The sequence below is a fragment of the Gossypium arboreum genome, chromosome 9 (genome assembly GCF_025698485.1).
Source record: "Gossypium arboreum isolate Shixiya-1 chromosome 9, ASM2569848v2, whole genome shotgun sequence".
Lineage (NCBI taxonomy): Eukaryota > Viridiplantae > Streptophyta > Magnoliopsida > Malvales > Malvaceae > Gossypium > Gossypium arboreum.
Window position 1 is genome coordinate 67,387,283 of NC_069078.1, and position 18,729 is coordinate 67,406,011.

The 18,729-nt window shown below is 28.1% G+C and overlaps 1 protein-coding gene and 1 long non-coding RNA gene across 4 annotated transcripts; both read right to left on the reverse strand.

The window, feature by feature from the left end:
- Positions 1 to 2,548: 2,548 nt before the first annotated feature.
- LOC108450494 (aspartic proteinase 36-like) lies at positions 2,549 to 6,332 on the reverse strand. 3 transcript variants are annotated; one of them, XM_053019551.1, is made up of 11 exons: positions 5,807 to 6,332; positions 5,318 to 5,447; positions 4,968 to 5,218; positions 4,635 to 4,862; positions 4,299 to 4,461; positions 4,069 to 4,142; positions 3,885 to 3,981; positions 3,473 to 3,539; positions 3,187 to 3,258; positions 2,746 to 2,953; positions 2,549 to 2,652 (listed from the first exon to the last, which is right to left on the reverse strand). In XM_053019551.1, exons 1-10 carry the CDS (start codon positions 6,046 to 6,048, stop codon positions 2,793 to 2,795), a joined length of 1,485 nt encoding a protein of 494 aa, XP_052875511.1. In that variant the 5' UTR covers positions 6,049 to 6,332; the 3' UTR covers positions 2,549 to 2,652; positions 2,746 to 2,792. The 3 variants fall into 3 exon arrangements, 2 of the variants coding, with proteins under 2 accessions (XP_052875511.1, XP_017603636.1); XM_017748147.2 differs by having other exon boundaries at positions 2,549 to 2,953; XR_008271120.1 differs by lacking the exons at positions 2,549 to 2,652; positions 3,473 to 3,539 and having other exon boundaries at positions 2,814 to 2,953.
- Positions 6,333 to 16,183: 9,851 nt separating this feature from the next.
- On the reverse strand, positions 16,184 to 18,517 carry LOC128280625 (uncharacterized). The gene is made up of 3 exons (XR_008270719.1): positions 18,413 to 18,517; positions 17,273 to 17,346; positions 16,184 to 16,431 (listed from the first exon to the last, which is right to left on the reverse strand). It is a non-coding gene; the product is annotated as an uncharacterized LOC128280625 (long non-coding RNA).
- Between the last annotated feature and the right edge of the window lie 212 nt (positions 18,518 to 18,729).

Sequence of the window (18,729 nt, forward strand, 5' to 3'; positions counted from 1 at the left end):
TTACCAATTAACAAAAGTGTGATGGCTACGTTCGAAAATCCTCACTGCTCCTCACCGCAACTCCAATTTTCTACTGGAGTTTAAAGCTCCAATGAATAAAAAATCAACCCTAATCAATTTTTTTTTTTAAATTTACAATTTTAATAAACATAGTAAATACAATTTTAATATTTTATTAAATGATTTTATAAATTTACATATTTTTAATATTTTCATAAAAGTGAAATAATTTTAAAAACTTTTATTATATATAATTTCTAATCTAATGTTTTTAATAGTCTTATTCTATTATCACCTCACCGTTACAATTGCATTTGAATCCAAATACACATCCCGCCACTGTTTTACAATATCCAATACAATAATTAATCTCATTGCTACCGCTATTTTTAATCTCACTGAAGATAAATGCATCGCCCATCCCAACCTCAATCCACTTAGATTGTTTTTTACTTCATTAAAGGTGGACAAACCATGCCATTAAAATTTTAATAGTTTAGGCTTAGTTTGGATGAGTGGTGCGTTTACTTTTGGTGATATTAAAAACAACAATGACAATGAGATTAGTTACTATAGCGATGAAATTGGATACTGTAGTAGTGAAATTAGAAATAGGAGTAGGGTGTGTGTTTGGATTTAAACGCAACTATAACAATGAGGTGTGAATAGTAAATGACTATTAAAAACATTAGATTTATGATTTCTCTTTCATTATATTTTTTTTTCCCTCAAATTCTGTTGATGAATAAAAAACCTTCTTAAAATATCAAAGGAAAATTATCAATTTTGATAATGGTTTTGTCCTCTCTCATTATACTCTTCGCTCTCATTTAATCCTCTCATCTGATTGTATGAAAATGGTTTTGTCCATTCATCAGCTATTCTGTTCTATCATTGCTTTTATCTGTTTCATTTCTTTTCAATCTAAAACTAAAAAAACAAGCACCATCTTTTCCATTCATGATGACACAGAAGGTGAAGAAAATTATCAATTTTGATTCATCAATGGGTATGGGTGGTTAACCAAAATAGAGAAGATAAAAAAAGAAGAAGCAATGTTTAAAATAAAAGTCATTTTCCTTTTTTAAAAAAATGGATGATTGAAAATTTTAAAATAATTTTCAAAAACTAATTTTCATTATTTTCACCAAAATGTTTTGTGGAAATGAAAAATGAGAATAAAGCGTTTTTAACTTTAAATGAATTCATATTGGTTCAAATCCATATAAGCACAAAAATATTTATTTTTCAACTTTTTTTTCTTATATTGAATCCGGTATTCTGATTCAAATCCATATAAATACAAAATTTATTTTATTTTATTAATAACATGTTTTTATTTCTATTTATCAAAATGTTTTTTTTATTTTAAAAATAGAAAATGAAAATCATGTTTCTATTTACCAGTATTTCATAAATTAAACTGACTTTAATTGTTTAAAAAAAAAGAAAAAAAGAGATCTGGTGAAGTAGAAATTAGGAAAGGGATGCTTGCTATGGAAATTGGGATGGAAAAAAAGGAAGTTGTTATAGTTAATAAAGAAAAAAAGATTTTTTGTATTCTTTATGCCCATTTTACTGTTTATGTTTGCTGTTCGTGGTTGTCTTTTTTAACAATGTTTAAATCTATGTCTCAAATTAAGAATATAATGTGCCTTATCATTAAATACACCACTTGTTGGTAAATAAATAAATAAATAGTGTAAAATTTATATGATATTTTAACAACATATATATAATATAATGGTAAAATTGTAATTTTTTGAAGGATAATGTTAATATTGTAATTATATTTATTATTTATTATTATAATTTTACATAAAAATTAATTTAATTAACTTGTAATAGCAACTCAGTTAAATGTTTTTTAAGTATTAAGTTATGTTACAAAATGTCAATGTAAAAGATCATGTAGAAAAATATTAATAAAAAGTTCAAATGAGGTTTTTGTTGAAATGATTAGTTTGAACCTTTAAATATGTTGGTTTAAACCTTATTACACCAGCTCAATAAAATTCTTTTTGAAACAACTCAATTAACAATTTAAATAAAATATATATATATATACATATATGTGTAAATATAAGTTGCCATGAAAATTTGAGTTAACTGCACCAAATGTCTCCAAATTATAATTTTCATTCTAAATTAGTCCCTAAACTTCAAATTATTTTAATTACATCTTCAAACTATCGATGTTATATCAATTAGGTTATTTTTGTTACTAACATTGTTAATTTAACTATTAAATGAGACATTAGATTTTATATAGCATAGTTTAAAATAGAACATTTAAGAAAAAAATGAATGTTCTAAAAATATTAATTTTGATATTTTTGAAGCTTTTACAAAATTTTATCATTCACTTTTTTTTCTTAAGTTTTATTTTATTTTTCATTTTACTTTTTAAAATTATGCAATAACATTTTACTTTTTTTAAATTTCATTTTAAATTTAAGTGTATAAAATTTGACAAAAGACTTATCCTCTATTAATTACTCAGAAGTAAAACAAATTGATACAAAATTAAAAGAAAAAAAAGGAGGGCTTAAAGTAACAAATGCAAGGCTAGTATAAATTAAATTTACTGTCAAAAAAGAACATGTATGAATGTAATTTACACTACAGTCAATCACAGTAAACCCCTGAAACCTGTAATTTTTTACATGGCTGATGATGAAGATACACAGTGAACAAAAAAAAAAAAAAAAAAAAGAAAAAAAGACAGCCGTGAAAATAACCTACCAATTGTTTTGCACATTGAGCAGCCGGTGGAATCCTTACAGGATATGCTACAAGAACAGTAGACCGGTAAGCATGATTATAGGTAGAAGTAAAGCTAGCATGCCCCGTATTTGATCCCGCGATGAACCATCATTGCTCATCTGCCCCGCGTTGACAAATTCAGTTCTTCCTGTGTTGATATTTGTTGAGACATTGACCGACATTGAACCTGATCTCAATACACAATGGAGCAGATTCAGAGTCAACATAAACTCGGTGAGATAAAAATGGAAACGAGCATTGGTATTCCGAATTTTGACATCTTCCGCACCTATTGAATATGTCCTTTTAACAACGTGATGGTGGAAAAGTCGTTTTACAGGATTTAGGAGGTTGTCGAACTGGAGATTATTGGATAAATCTATTCTAATGTATAATATGAAAGTTCATTTTGACACTTACAGTCATAGTTGGTCCATCCGATCCGTTGATTCACCAAATCATATACAAAGATTTTGTCTTTTAGAACAAGATCTGCAAAAGAAAAAGGAAGAATATTTATGGCTTACTACATCATGCAGGCAAAAATCATCCAGCTAAGTGACATATAAAGCATTAAAATTTCAAGCACAAAGCTAAGCTTAGATCTACAAGTAACAAATTGTCACGTTATAGAAAGCCCAGAATTCATGAAGTCTCCAAACAAGTGTAACGTAATTGATCCGGACATTCTGTGTAGTGAAAATACCTCCTAAAATTGTTATCCTTTGACCCTGAATTTTCTGAAAGCCTATGCACCAACTTGCAGAACCACCCTGTAAATATAAGTCGGCCGTTTTTCATTCAGAAATTCAGGATATGAAATAAAAACGACACAACATACAAAACAAGGAAGTCCGTTCAGACTGACGTTAGATTTTAGAGCTTGGCTCAATATACTTCCACTTTGGAATTGAAACATGGGCTAATAATGAGATTCAAACAGCTAAAAATACAAAATAGGAAATAAATAACAAAGAAACCCATCAAACTAAAGAAACCCATCAAACTATTTTGCTCAAAGGAAGAAAATCAGACAAGATCTACCGTATAACAGGAAGAAAGTATGATACAGTAGATAGAAATCTATGTATGCATGTCCAAAGCTTTAGATAACTTACGATAGAATTCTGCTGTACAAGATAGTCTTGCGGATTTAAAATCAAGGATGCACCACCAGCAAAGTTCAGACTAACTTGAGGGAATATGTCGTTGACACTAAACAGAATGTTAACATACTGTCAGTTACGAGTTACAATCATCAGTCACTGAAACGAAATGAAATAATATCAGTGGGTAGTCAACCTGGAGGTTATAAGGTAGCATTGATTTCCTTTGGAAAGAATAGGGCGCACGGTTTGTGAAACAGCATTTGTGATCTGCACAACAAGAGAATAGTTAATCACTAAACTCGTGATTCACAACTAATATCAGAAAACAAGCATAACAAGTGAAAAGCATATATATATATTTTAAATGATAGTTGATCTTCTTAATGTTGGCCAAGTATTGGTAAAACATAACTTGTGACTTACAGCACTCATGAAAGCATCATAAGCTTCATCAGCTAGGTATGCTAAAGTTGTCCCGGAATCAACTATTGTTCCTTGGTTGTTTGATGTAGAAAACACTGATGGGTTTATTGATAAAACTTGTCCACCAACTGAAATGCTCCGCAGATCAAGATTATAGTGAGGCCTGAAATTTCGTGGTGCAAGGATGGTTAACCAAACAGCCAACGAAGCCTTATATTTTCCTACAGTCCCCAATATACATCCAACAAGCAGAAATGGTAGCATATCTATCTCATAAACCTATGTATGTAAGATTGTGTACCACATTATACAAAAAACAAATAAAAGAAAACATACTGTGATGGGACAAGCGGAGTGTAAACCATATTCGGCTCCAAAATCTCGCCAAAAACAAGTATACCCCCACCACTATTACTTCCTTTTAAGCAGTGGGAAAAAACTTTGGGAGTTATTCCCTGTGATGAAAGTTGAGAGATTACAGATAAACTCTGCTGGCCAAATCCAAATATTCCATCAACAGCTCTATCGGACTTTGTCAAGTCCCCGGTCTGCAACACGCTACACCTGTTTCACAATCCACAATTTAAGCCAACAAGTTACATCTTTCCAATCAAACAAATTGGAAACAACACGATTAGCATCGCGACGTTGATGAACTATTTAGCTCACCCGAACATAATGGGTGCTGTAGAATTAGTAATCACAGATCCTTCAAGAATTGAATTAAAATGCAACGAGTCCGCTACATAATAGCCTGATGTTCCACTACCATCTCCATACTGAAATGTGTAACTGCACTGATTGCTCTGACCCGAACAGCCGGAATCCGATGATTGGAGACCTGCACTACATCTTTGGTCTGAACATGAGACCAATGAAGCTGTTGATGAGCTTCCAGGATCATACAAATTAAGCTGAATCTGTAAGAAGAAAAAAATAACGTAGTTGCTCATTTCATTTTCTTTCAATCAATTACCAAATTGAAAAAGAAAAAAAAAACAAGGAAAAGCGAATTTTACTTGAAGTCCACTAGATTGAGGACAACCATTGCAGGAATTGCACCCTATCCATAAAACATCACTTCCAGTATCAATCTGTACATGAAATTCCCTTGGAGGAGACCCTAATTGTACTTTTGTATAATATAACCTAAACACACACAAAAAAAAAAGAAGAAATAAATCAGTAAATTAAAAGAAAAAGCAGCCAAAGCAAAGCATAAACAAAGAAAAAGGGAAAAAATTACTGTTGTAGTATACAATTAATGAACCCCAAAGTAAAAGAGACACTAAAAAACTTTAACAAAGTGAAGGACAGAGAAGAAGCTAATAAAAATGATAAATTTCATGTAAATAGTAAATACCCAACATTGAAAATTAGTCAGATATTTAACTTCTCAATCCAAATTTAGAAACCAATGATTCAAAACCAAGCCTTAATTCAAAAAAAAAAAAAAAAAAAAAAACCAAGAAAAGTGCAGTAAAGAAATTTGGTTGGAACTTATTTACCCAACAAGAAACGGATCATAGGTCCCCATAACAGGAAAATCCACAACGCCACCAGAAGAAGACTGCAACAACCTTCCGTGCCTGAGTCTATCTCGTTCTCTGAGTTGACTCAGCTCCAACTCATGACTCGCCAGAGGAATTTTTCTCTCCAGCTTCAAAGTTGCAGGAAAACTACCCATAACCACCGCAGCGTCAAAAAGCAAGGCCACTATCAAAATCCAGGTGGGAAAAACCGTCGCCATTTTCCCCTTGCTCTTCTCTTACAAAAGCTCTTAACTATCTATGTCTTTGGCTCTTTGTTCTTTTAACAAAATTATTTCTCTCTAAAATAAAACAAATAAAGATAAGAAATTTGGAAGGGGAAAAAAGGGTTTGTGGAAAACTAGAAAAGAAGAAGGAAGATAAATGGAAGAGAAGTACTTAGGAGAGATGAGAACATAGAGGATTCTATAGCTTGAGGGAAAGCTAAAAAGGAAACACCAACACGACACAACAGGTTTTCAACAAGGCATGGATTACGTTACGTTGCATATTTATATTAAAAATATATATAGAGGTTAATATGGAATATTTTCTTTTAATTTTTAAAATTGGGTATGTATTAGTTGAAAAAAAAGTATAATTTTAAATTTAGTCCTCAATATTTACATATTTTATCAATTTAGCTCTTTTTGAGCTAAATGTAATCACTAATATTTGGATTAAGAGTGTAAAAAGCTCTCAAACTTAAAAAAAAAAAATTAAACTACCTTTCTTTTCACTCAATTGGGTACTTAAAAAGACCTTCAAAAAGGCCATTTGATCGTAAATTTTAACAGTTAACTGTTAAAGTTAACTGCTCCTAATTTTCTTTTAGTTAGAGCCACCCATGTCATAACCGCTGTCACATGTGACAAAAAGTTATAAAAAATAAAAATTAATAAAAGTTATAAAAATTATTAAATTTTAATAAAATATAAAAAATTTAAAATTTACTAAAATTAGAAAAAATAAAATCATAAAATATATAAAAATGTAAAGTTTTATAAAATAAAGTAAATTATAACCCTTTAACTTTTAACTTTAATAATTGATTGTTAAAGTTAATGATTCCCGATTCGGTATAATAATTTTTATAAATTTTACAAATTTTATATTTCTTTACATTTTTATATTTCCATATATTTTATAATTTTTTTACAATTTTTATAAAATTTTACAAATTTTATTATTTTTATAATTTTTTCTAATTTTAAAAATAATTTTTTATATTTTTATTAAAATTTAATAAATTTTATTGATTTTATTTTTTATCATTTTTGCCACATGTCACGCTATGTTGTAACACGTGATGGCTTTAACTGAAAAAATTAAGGGCGGTTAGCTTTAATGATCAAAGGGCCTTTTTAATAAATTTTGGCAATTGAGTGCAAAAAAAAAAGAAGAAAAAAGAGCAGAGGTTTAGTTGTTTTTTGAAAAAGTTTGAGGACCTTTTTGATGTATTTTAACAGTTTAAGTGCTTAGTAGAGTATAAAAATAAGTAGTGGTTTAATTGCTTTGTTTAAAAATTTTGAGGACTTTTACACTCTTTAAACATGAATATTTCAAAAGAGTCAAATAACTTTTTAATGTAATACTAACTAAATAATAATAATTTTTGATGATGTTGATCAACAAATAGTTTAAAATTATAAAAATATTCAAATTTTTAGTATGAAGTATACGTAAATTATTGTATGGATTGTCATGTTTAAAATGTAATGTTTTAGTCTATATTTTTATTAAAAATAATTCAATCCATTTTGAAAAATTAATGATCAAATCAACCCGTTTTAAAAATTGAAGGCTATATTTAATTAAAAATAAAACTAAATTGATAAAATGTAAAATAAAAACTTAATTTGTGATTATGCCCCCCAAAAAAAGTATATGCATTCTATAGTGAAAAGGTAACTTATGGCGTGCTTGACTGCTTGCATTTGTAGCAAGTTGATTAAAGAAATGCTGTGGATTTTGTTTATTAGGTGAATTTAAAATATGAAACTAAAGTTATATTTAATATTTATTCGTTAATAAAATGTATTATCAAAATATTGTTATGATGTATTTTATTAAAATAGGAAGGATTATATGAAGCTGTGATTTCACATCATTTTTATATCTTTTTTAATAGGAGAATGACAAATTTAATTTTTTTTATCTTTCGTATTTTTAGTTGGATTTAAATTTTTTTAGGAGTAAAAAGTTCAAAATCAGGAGAAAAAATCTGATTTGTCATTCTCTTATTGGAAATGAATAGAGATAGCGTAGAATCACAACTTCATATAATTCATTCTTTTTATTAAAATATTATAAAAAATAATTTTCTTATGAGTATGGAGGTGCATGACATTTAAACTTTTGTTTTATCAACTTCATGTTTAAATCAGAGGTGGATTTAGAGGGAGCTGGCAGGGGCCTCGGCATCCCCAAAATATAAAATTATTATTTAGACTCTTAAATTTTTTAAAAATATTAAATAAGTAAAAGTAAAATTACACTTTGCTCCTCTAAAATTATAAAAATAAAATTTAATCCTTTAAAATTATAAATATATAGACTATAAAAATTAAAATTACATTTAGCCCCTAAAAATTTGTTCTGACTTCGCTCTTGATTTAAATGTGTAAAAAAAAAATCAGGTTAAATTACATTATTACGTACAGAAAATTCATAAAATTTATTTAAAATAGTATAATTTAGAGTAAATTATACAATTAATTACTAAATTAAATGGTATAATCAAACTGCCTTTAGTGGAAACCGACTTCATCAAATGTCGGAGCATCAATTGAGTACAAAGAAGTACTTTAGCCTTTAAATAGGAATTAAAAGTTAAGATGTACCCTAATTGTGGTTAGTTTAACAAATTTCTTCATGATTGAACAATACGTCAATAATTGCAGAATTTCATTGTCATGAAAAGTATTAGAGTAAAGGAAGTCAGAGTTTCCTCTGATTAGGTCGAAATCTTCGACTCAAATTCTAGCCAAAAAGAAGTCGGATGCTTTAATTTAGTGTTAAGTGCAAAGGGAAATGGGTTGGGGTTTAAGGCTTGAAAAGTTCTAATTTTGAATTACAGGGAAATGGTTAAGGGTTCAAGAATATTTAGAGAATAAATTGATATATAACTCAATACTTACAAGTATCCATGCCTTGTTGAAATGTATACTAAGCTTGTCAAGCGGTGTCGAGGTTAGTGTATTTAATTTAACAAAATATTAAAAAAGTTTCATAATAATAAAATATAATTATAACAAAATCTATTAACAATAAAATTTTTAAAAATCAAGTGAGTATTTTTACTATGTTTATGGTACGGTAAGATATGACCCTTCTCTTGTGTAAAAGAATAGAAAATTAAAAAAAAAATTTACTAGGCGGGGAGTTTTAAGATTTTCTTAGAGAACTTTCAGTGAAATAAAAAAAAAATGGAAGTATTTATAAAAAAGGACCTCAACATCATCAGTGCTTCTCTACGATAACAAATTCAGTGAGGAATTTAAATCTCACAATAGTTGTTGAGATATGCCTCCCAAAAAATGCATATTACAAAATAAGTTCCGAAATAATTTTTTTTTACAATATTTTAATAAGAAAATCCTCTAATATTGTTTTGCCTTCCTCTTTAACATTAAACAATATTGTACGACATGAGCATTGTTGCCAATGCAGGAAGATATAGGTTCGAATGCACTGGAGCGCATTATCCTCCTATTTATCAGTTGGAGAAGGACTATAAGTAATTTTAAATATTATATAAAAAAGAATCGATATGCTTCCAAACTAATTTCATTCAAGGGTTTGGGTTGTTAAAAATAATAGTCCATAAAGGAACTTTATACTAAGATAAAACAATAATAATTCAAATGTATACCAACCTTTCCTATAGTTGAGATAACTTTAAAAGCTTGTATAAATTAAAAAAAAAAAAGGGGTTGTGAAAAGAAATAAAGAAACTAGAGGACAAATTTGTTTTGAAGGATAGCAATGTTATAAGATTATGATTTATGAGTCATAAAAGCTTTGTAAAGCCACACTACAACAATCAAAATGAAAGCGAAATTGGACCATTATTGTTTTCTTTGCCCAAAATTTGTGGGGCAAATTTTGCTTTTAAGACTTGATATTAATCCAAAAAAAAAGGACACTATTTATTTAAAAAGAAAATACCAAAACTCTCAGGAAGTTTCTTTCCCATTAATTAACATTTTTAGTTAATTTCTTTTATCATTTAATTTCCAAATTTGTATATCTTATTATGAATGCATTGTGACTTACCATCGTACTCAATTAATGACATTTTTAATTAATATGTAAATTTATTTTTATAATAATATTTTCATGATAACTTTTAAATCACATAATTTTTTATTAATTAAATAATAATTCAAGTTAAAATAATTCAACATTAAAAGTTAATTTAATTCAAATTAATTTTATGTGGATGTAGAGGTTGGATTTATTCACTATTTTTGATAATCATAAGTCTTCTATTGAATGAACGAAGACTATTGATTTTGAAAAATAATAATCCAATTTTAGAAATATTAATTTTTATTAAAGACAAAGGTGCTTTATTTTTTTTTTGAAAATGACTAATGCATCCCTATGTGTCTTTTTCTTTTGTATTGAATAGTGTGTATGGAAGGAATGGAAATGGGAAGGACATGTTTGAGAATTTATCAATAAAATGTAAAATGTATTTTCTTTTCAATTTTGGGTCTGAAATTCCATGGGAATAGTTGAGTTTGAATACTTGAATTCTGTTTTTCTTTTTCAAAATTGACTTAAATAAATTGATTATTTATGAAAACGATCTAAATTCAAAATATTGTATGAAAATGACTTATTTTTTACGGTTTAGGTTGTTGCCGGCAATCTCATTGCTGACACCACCTTTCATACCCTGTAATGATTGTTTAGTCTATAAAAAATGGTTTTTTTGGTGTCAACACTGTGCCTGTGACATCAATATGTATTTTTTCAAATACAATTTAAAAATATGAGTATTCTGTGATTATAAAAAAAGGAAAAAAATATTTTAATAGGTGTCAATAACGAGAACGCTGACATAAAAAAAGCACAGAAAAATTTTCTTTTTTTAAATTTGAACCGGTGTTAGCAACGTGATGGCTGACACCTATTAAAATATTATTATTATTATAATCACGGAATACCTGTATTTTTAAATTGTATTTGAAAAAAAAACACATATCAATGATGACGAATACAATATCAAAAATATCAATTTTTATAGACCGAGCAATTATTACGGAATAATGAAGGATGGTGTCGACGGTGAAATTACATATAACAACATGAACTATAGAAAATAGGTGATTATTTAATGTCAATTTGAAAAAAACTTGAATTTCTAAGGCAAAGTTTTTTTTTTTTCAAGTAGCGAAGATGATTGTGAAATTTGAATATAGGATTTACGGTCAATAATAATTTAAATTATGTAAATTAATGGCTTAATGACAAATTTGGCCACTAGCGTTTATAAGTTTTGTCAAAATGGCCATAGTTGTATTTTTGAATTTTTTTTGGCCATAAACCTTTATTTTTTTTTCAAATTATTTTTTTAACAAATTGATGAAAGTACTGTTAAACAAGTTAACGGAATGATATGAAATTTCATATGTAGAATATTTTTAATAAGATGTAATCTATACGAAATTATTAAACATGTGCATTCATTTTGAAACATTTTTTTAGATAATTACGTATATTTTCTTTAAATTAATAGTTATTTTTTAACTTCATGAATTATTTATTTATTTTATTATTTTCCATATGTAATTATTTTATTGGGCTACCTAAGTAATAGATTACATCTCATTAAAATATTCTACATATGAAATTTTACATCATCCGTTAACTTTTTTAATAGTACTTTAATCAAATCTGTTAAAAAATAAATTAAAAAACAATAAAGGTTAACGACAAAAAATAAAATAAAAATACAATTAAAATCATTTTCACAAAATTTATGATTAAGCGTAAATTAATTAGCATTTCAGCATAATTAGCTTCATTACATACACGCTTAGCTCATGGCTATCACTAGAAAAGGTATAGATTCATTTTTTAAAGTTGGAGTTTAAGCTTTTATAAGTTTTGTTTTATATTATTTCTCTCTGACTAACTCGGGGAGGGGATAGTAAGTGTAATATAAAAACTTGATTATGATTATTTTGAAGAAGAAAAAAAGCTTGATTATGATTGATTTGCTTGAAATTAATTTCATTTCCCAAGACTATTGGCCACATACGTATTCAATTATTTAATTTAACACGTCAAAGATGATGATATTTTGGAAGATTCTTCGTTGAATTTCTCTATTTCAATTCGTTGATTTTGTCAATTTCAATTATCATCATGATCTTCTGTTTTATAATATAGTCAATGGTCTTTATATATATGACACATGTTAACTAAAATTAAACGTTGTTCATAGTAAGTAGGGTAACTGAATATCAGGTCAAGTATTCAACTATTTATATATCAAACATAAATATTATAAAATGATATTTTTCAAAATAAAGTATTTTATAGGATGTTTCGATATTTATGAGTGTCAAATTCGATTATTCAAATTAGCCAATTTTAATTAGAGTATTTATTTGTTTGTTAGATCAACTAATACGTTTAAGGTTAAGAACTCGAGGCCTATTGGTGTAGAGATCCTCATCTATAAATAAATCATCTTTTCCTTTTCTATTCTCAATGAAAATGAATTCTCAAACGCCATTTTGCCAAAAAAAAAAAAATTAAAATAAAGAACTGTCATTTTCTACTTATTTTTCGAGAACAAGTGAGCACTTTAAGATTTGAACAACATCTAGCTCACCATGCTGCCAATGTGGTAAAATTTCCTACTCAATTTTTTAATTTTGTTATCATGAATTATTTTTTAAATTTTATGAAATTAAATATTATTTTTGTAACATTTTGAATAAGTAGATCAAATTATTTATGCTTGACATAATGTAAACTTCTCGAAGCTGGAATGGATGCATCCAAGAACACTTGAAGAGTGCTAGATTAAATGCAATATAGAAAAACGTTTGAAATGATATGAAAACTTCTTTTCGCCTTGCCGGAAAGATGGAGGTCGAAGATAAATACTTTCCATTTTTTATGCAGGGACGTAACTATAACACTGGAAGATGTTACTTTAATAATTGACTTTCCAATTGATGGGCATGTTGTAATCAGAGCTAGTGGTATCAATGTAGAGTACGTGTGTTATTAGTTGTTAGGCATTGCATAATCTATGTATGGTACGAAATTAGATGGGAATCAGGTGAAATGCACATAGTTGAAGTGACTTTTCGTTCCTCCTGCCAACACATGCAACCGTGGATGAAATGGATTGATATGCCAGAGCTTGGGTCTTTGGATAGTAGGAGGAATGTTGTTGCTAGACAAGTTAGGGAATAAGGTCCATTTCATGTATCTTCCTCTATTGTAGTCTTTGCAACATTTAGTTTGATGTCAACAACTCTGACATATTTGTATAGAGCGTTTTGTAGAGCGACTTGGCATCATATCGATGAAATAAATGATTGTTATATGCTTATGCAAATTTGGAAATGGATACAAATGTCGTAGTTTAGTGCACATTCATCTTATTCAAAGGTAAAAATATAATAGTACGTCATATCTTAAAATGAATTAATGACTATATACTTATAATTTTGTAAAAATATAATCTTACTTAATATCTTAAAATTTATTAACAACCATATATTTATAATTTTCAATTACATTCAATATTTGAAAATATTTAGGGCTTCCTTGGATCATACTTGTTATAAGGACCTACTTGGATGCAACAAGAAATTGATCATCAAGCCGGTAGAGAGGTATGTTTGTTGATGTTATATTCATATTCAAATTCCATAGCGACTATTTCTATAAATATGGATATAATTGTATTTATTATAAATGCTTATAGTATTTGTGGATGTCATACTTGGATAATGTGACTTTTCTTGTTCTATTTATGACAACTTACAAGCACAAAGTATTATTTAAAGTGCAATGCCCATAATTTCTTTCTATAGTGTAGAGTGGTAGCACATTGACTAGGTGACACACAATACATTGTAGGATAGATTTAAGGAGACATGATAAGCATTGGAAGACGAAACATGCAAATTGAGTTGTGCTTTAGGAACAATGAACTCAACATTCCATCTATAGGGATATTGTTTAGGATGGTAATTTTCGAGCTTTTGATGTATATATGTAATGGTTTATACAAATTAATAAAGCATGGTTTTATGCGAAAGGTGATCGTGCCTCAGCATTGTTTGTACATCAAGTAGAGAATTAGCACAAAATATCAAGAAATGAAAATAGGCTCTTATTGCAAGTGTGATAGACCAATTGTAATATTTGTGTATTACAACGAAACAAGAAGTATTCCAAGGATCGAACCCAATAGAGATTGGGTGATATAATGAATGGACAATGATTAAGCATGCAATTAGGAAGTTTATCTAACTAATGACTAAGTGGTATATTATGACAATCCATAGCATGAAGTTGATTAAGCTAATTATACCTAAAATGACTAAATTGCATAAAAACTAAATTTAAAAAAGTATTAATTCGATGAAATAAAGTGGTTGATTGATGTACATTTTGCTAGTTAGCTCTTAGATTAAAGATCTAAATTGTTTAAAATCCTAATTGGTCCAATTTTACCTCCGGTCACCATTTTACCGAATTAGACAATTTAGTCCAATTTATCTCTTGACCTCACTAGACTAAAATTAGAAAGTCGAATTTATTCACAATAGGATCTCCTCTTAGTCTCACCTATCTAAATGTTTCCCTAGAGTTGTCAATTCTAGGTTTTGAAGTTTATTCGATTTAATCTATTTTTTATGATTTAGTCTCTAAACATAAAATTAATCATGCAACATTCCGATCAATCAATAACTATGAAGTTTAGTTCTTACCCAACATCAAAGCACAAATCCCAACCAATTTCATGCTCAAATGGATCATCAAATAACCACAAAAGAGGTAATGATTAAAAAATGCTTAGTGAATCTTAAAGAGGCCCTTGATGGAAATGATGACAAGTAAGAATATTCCACAAATCCACAATCCAATTTAATATTTTGCAACTTTTGTTAACTAAAAAGTTTAAATCTATTGAATACTTGGAATAAAAACTCAAAATAATATATAGATCATTTGTATATTTTTGAACTAAAGAAGAAAAATACAACAAAATAAAGAAAATAGAAAACAAAGTCTATACTAGAAAAGGAAAAACCTAGGAATCTAAGGCGCAGTTTGTTTGCCAGTAAAATAATTTCTGGAAAATAATTTCTAAAAATGATTTACTTTTCTGGTATTTGGTTGCATCTGTGTAAAATATTTTCTATTGTTTGCTAGATTCCCTGAAAATATTTTAAAAAAGCTATTTTAAATAAAACAAACATACATTTGAATTTTTCTTGTCTTTCAATTGTTTAGCTAAATTCACTTTCTTGAAAATATTTCAAAAAAACTACTTTTAAAAAAGCTATTTTAAAACATATATTTGACGTTTTCTTTTTCTTTAATTGTTTAGCTAAATTCACTAACCAAAATGTGTAAACCAAACTACAACATTATGACTGAATTCACAAACTTTTTACATGTGCATATACATACATAAATATAACCATGTTACACAAGGCACTTCCGCAAGGAAAAGGGAAAAAAATTACAAAAATACTCATTTATTTTTATAATTGCCTTCCAAGCAAAAGACCCAAGTTAGAATCCCAGCAAATGCAAGCAATTTTTTTTTAAAATCACTTAAAAAAAAACACTTACAAGAGCTTAGTTGAACAAAGCTAATAATTCCATTTTACAGCGAACTTTAATATACTTGTATTTTTACAAAACTATACAACTTGTTTGATATCATAATATGAGAACTGTAACACCCCCTAACCCCAAACCGTCGCCGGAACAGGGCTACAAGGCATTACCGGATATATCAGACAACTTATGGATATTTTACAATTATTATAACATTCATAGTATAATTGAAGAATTATGTCCCTATAATAGACTTTCGAAGCCCAACACAAGTATTAAAGTGGAATGGAATGGGACTTGTTCGAGTATTCAGAGATTTTTTTTATTTTCTTATTTTTACAAAATTTCGACAGCATTTCTTTTTAATTTTTACATAAAACCCCCTGCAAATTCAAACCAAAAACCAACTAATCCAAAACCAATGGCACAATCAAAAACAATTTAAACCTAAATATATCTAAATCATAACCAATTCATTAACATAGTCATTTAATAACTAAACATTCATAATATTAATCCAAATTAACTAATAACTTCATTCATTTTTCATTCCAACTTATACCAAATTATATAATATAATATTTACTATTTTATCAAACGAATAACAAAATATGGTATACCATTCTTATAACCAACTTTACAATTATATCTGTATAACTTATACAACACCTAGTACATGCCACTTTCAATTAAGAAAGAAAACATCACTCAAAATTTGCTGGAGCCGGGATCGTTCAGATGCTGGACCGGGGTACTAGACTCCTATTAACCTGCGCATGGAAACAACCGCACGCTGAGTATTCCGTACTCAGTGGTATTATCATAATTCAAATTATAATAGCAATAAAGAATTTTAATTACCAAACATGTAACTATCTAATTTCACAAATATCAATTCATTCTTAAACTTTCAATAATTAATAATAACGATACAATTTTTATCTATTCTTCAGTTTCCATCTCATATTACATGTAACAATTTCAATCACTACATGAACATTAAGTTCATGCCTTTCATTTTCAATCTCAATTTCAATCCACTATTCAACTTTTTCGTTTCTTTCAATATTTCAATAATATAATCAATCAATTTATTTTAAATTTCTCATTTTAGATATTCACCCTATTAACAAATCCGGACTTTGACGGATACACGGATTCCAACCCAACACACCAGTATGGCACATTGTGCCTAAAACGGTACATAGTACCTGATCAGTATACGACACATAAAGTGCCTAAAACGACACACGAGGTGCCTGATACGACACACGAGGTGCCGAAATACGACACATAAAGTGCCCGATCAAGAAAGCCGCAAATTCCGTACACTTCCAGATCCTATGGCATGCCAATTATATCCGACTTAGCCCGACTAGTTAATAGGGTATTTCAATTCTCAATTCACTTTCATTTCCATTCTAAGATTACTTTTCAATTAAAATTTTCACATTCAAATCAATTTACAATTCAATTATACATACACATTCACCATTCAATTCAATTCTCATTCAACTCAAATATCAATACTTACCTTATAATTCACTTATTAAATATAGAATTGATATAAAACATTTAATAAAAAGTAATTTGAATTATAGTAATACAAACCGTGAATTTCTCGTTTTAATCCTCGATAGCTTTCTCCTTTCCTTTGTGCGCCGATGTCTTGGGTTCTTTGTTAACTACGAAAATAATAATAATTTATAATCATCAATATAACACAATTCAATATAATCCATGAGCCTAAACATGCAAATTTAACCATTTTTATACACATAATTCCACTATTTACTTATATGTTCATTCAAAGCTGTCTACTTGAGTCATTGTTACTAAATCATTTATATCTTGAGCTAGGAAACTCCAAATTAAGATCCACTAATTTTCCCTGAAACTAGACTCACATATCTTCTTACCATAAAATTTTTAGAATTTTTGGTTAAGCCAATAAGTACAGTTTATTCTTTAAAGTTGCCCCTGTTCTGCTGTCAAATAGTTCCGACCATTCTTCACTAAAAATTAATTATATCACAGTACAGAACTCGGATAATATTTCCGTTGATTTCTCCTGAAAATAGACTCATTAAGGATTCTAAACATATAACTTTAAGCCTCTAATTATTTTTCTTCAATTTTTTGTGATTTTCCAAAGTCAGAACAGGGGAACCCGAATTTATTCTGACCTTGTCTCACAAAATTCATTATATCTCTTAATTTACAATTCAATTGCTTATATTGTTTCTTCTATAAGAAACTAGACTCAATAAGATTTAATTCCATATTTTATTCATCCTATAATTTAATTTCTACAGTTTTTGGTGATTTTTCAAACTTAGACTACTGCTGCTGTCCAAAATAGTCTTAGTACAAAATGTTGATTTACTTTAATTTCAATTTAATCCTAACTAAATTCACTTACTTTTCTATCTTAATTCATACTTTATTTCTATTCAAATTTTGTCCAAACTCATACTTAACTATTAAATTTCCAGCATATTTTCACAATTTCGAATTTATTTCCATTTAATCCCTAAAACTCAAAACTTATAGCTTAGTTTACGATTCAATCCTTTATTCAATTCCAATCAAAATTTCTATCAAATAAACCCCTAATTCCATCATTTTATTCAACATGAACCAAACTTAGAAATCTAATGACTTTCAAAATTTCTACTTAAAACAAGTACTATTTATCTCTAGGATTCCAAAAACTCAAAAATCATAAGAAAAGGGGCTAAATTGACTTACCAAATTAACTTGGAACCTTTAAAACCCTATTTTCCCTTTTTCTTTTCTTTCTTTCTTTCTCCCCTGTTTCTTCTCTGTTTCGTTTCCTGCTATTCTGTTTCCTTCATTCTTTTTTATTCTTTTGTTTCTTTCCTTTATTTCCTTTTTATTTACTTTACTTTTAATAATAATAATTTAATATATATTTTAACACATAAAAATCTCAGATTTCTATGTTTATGCCGCCTTACTTAGGACAAATGGCATAATTGCCATTTTGGTCCTCTTCATTTTCTTTTAATCTACAATTTAACTTTCATCCTTTATTCAATTTAGTC

Coding starts and splice junctions, on each gene's coding strand:
- LOC108450494 (XM_053019551.1), bottom strand. CDS start 6,048: ATGGCGACGGTTTTTCCCACCTGGATTTTGATAGTGGCCTTGCTTTTT. Junction 5,219..5,317: donor CTCAATCTAGTGGACTTCAA/GTAAAATTCGCT, acceptor TTCTTCTTACAG/ATTCAGCTTAATTTGTATGA. Junction 4,143..4,298: donor ATGATGCTTTCATGAGTGCT/GTAAGTCACAAG, acceptor CTTGTTGTGCAG/ATCACAAATGCTGTTTCACA.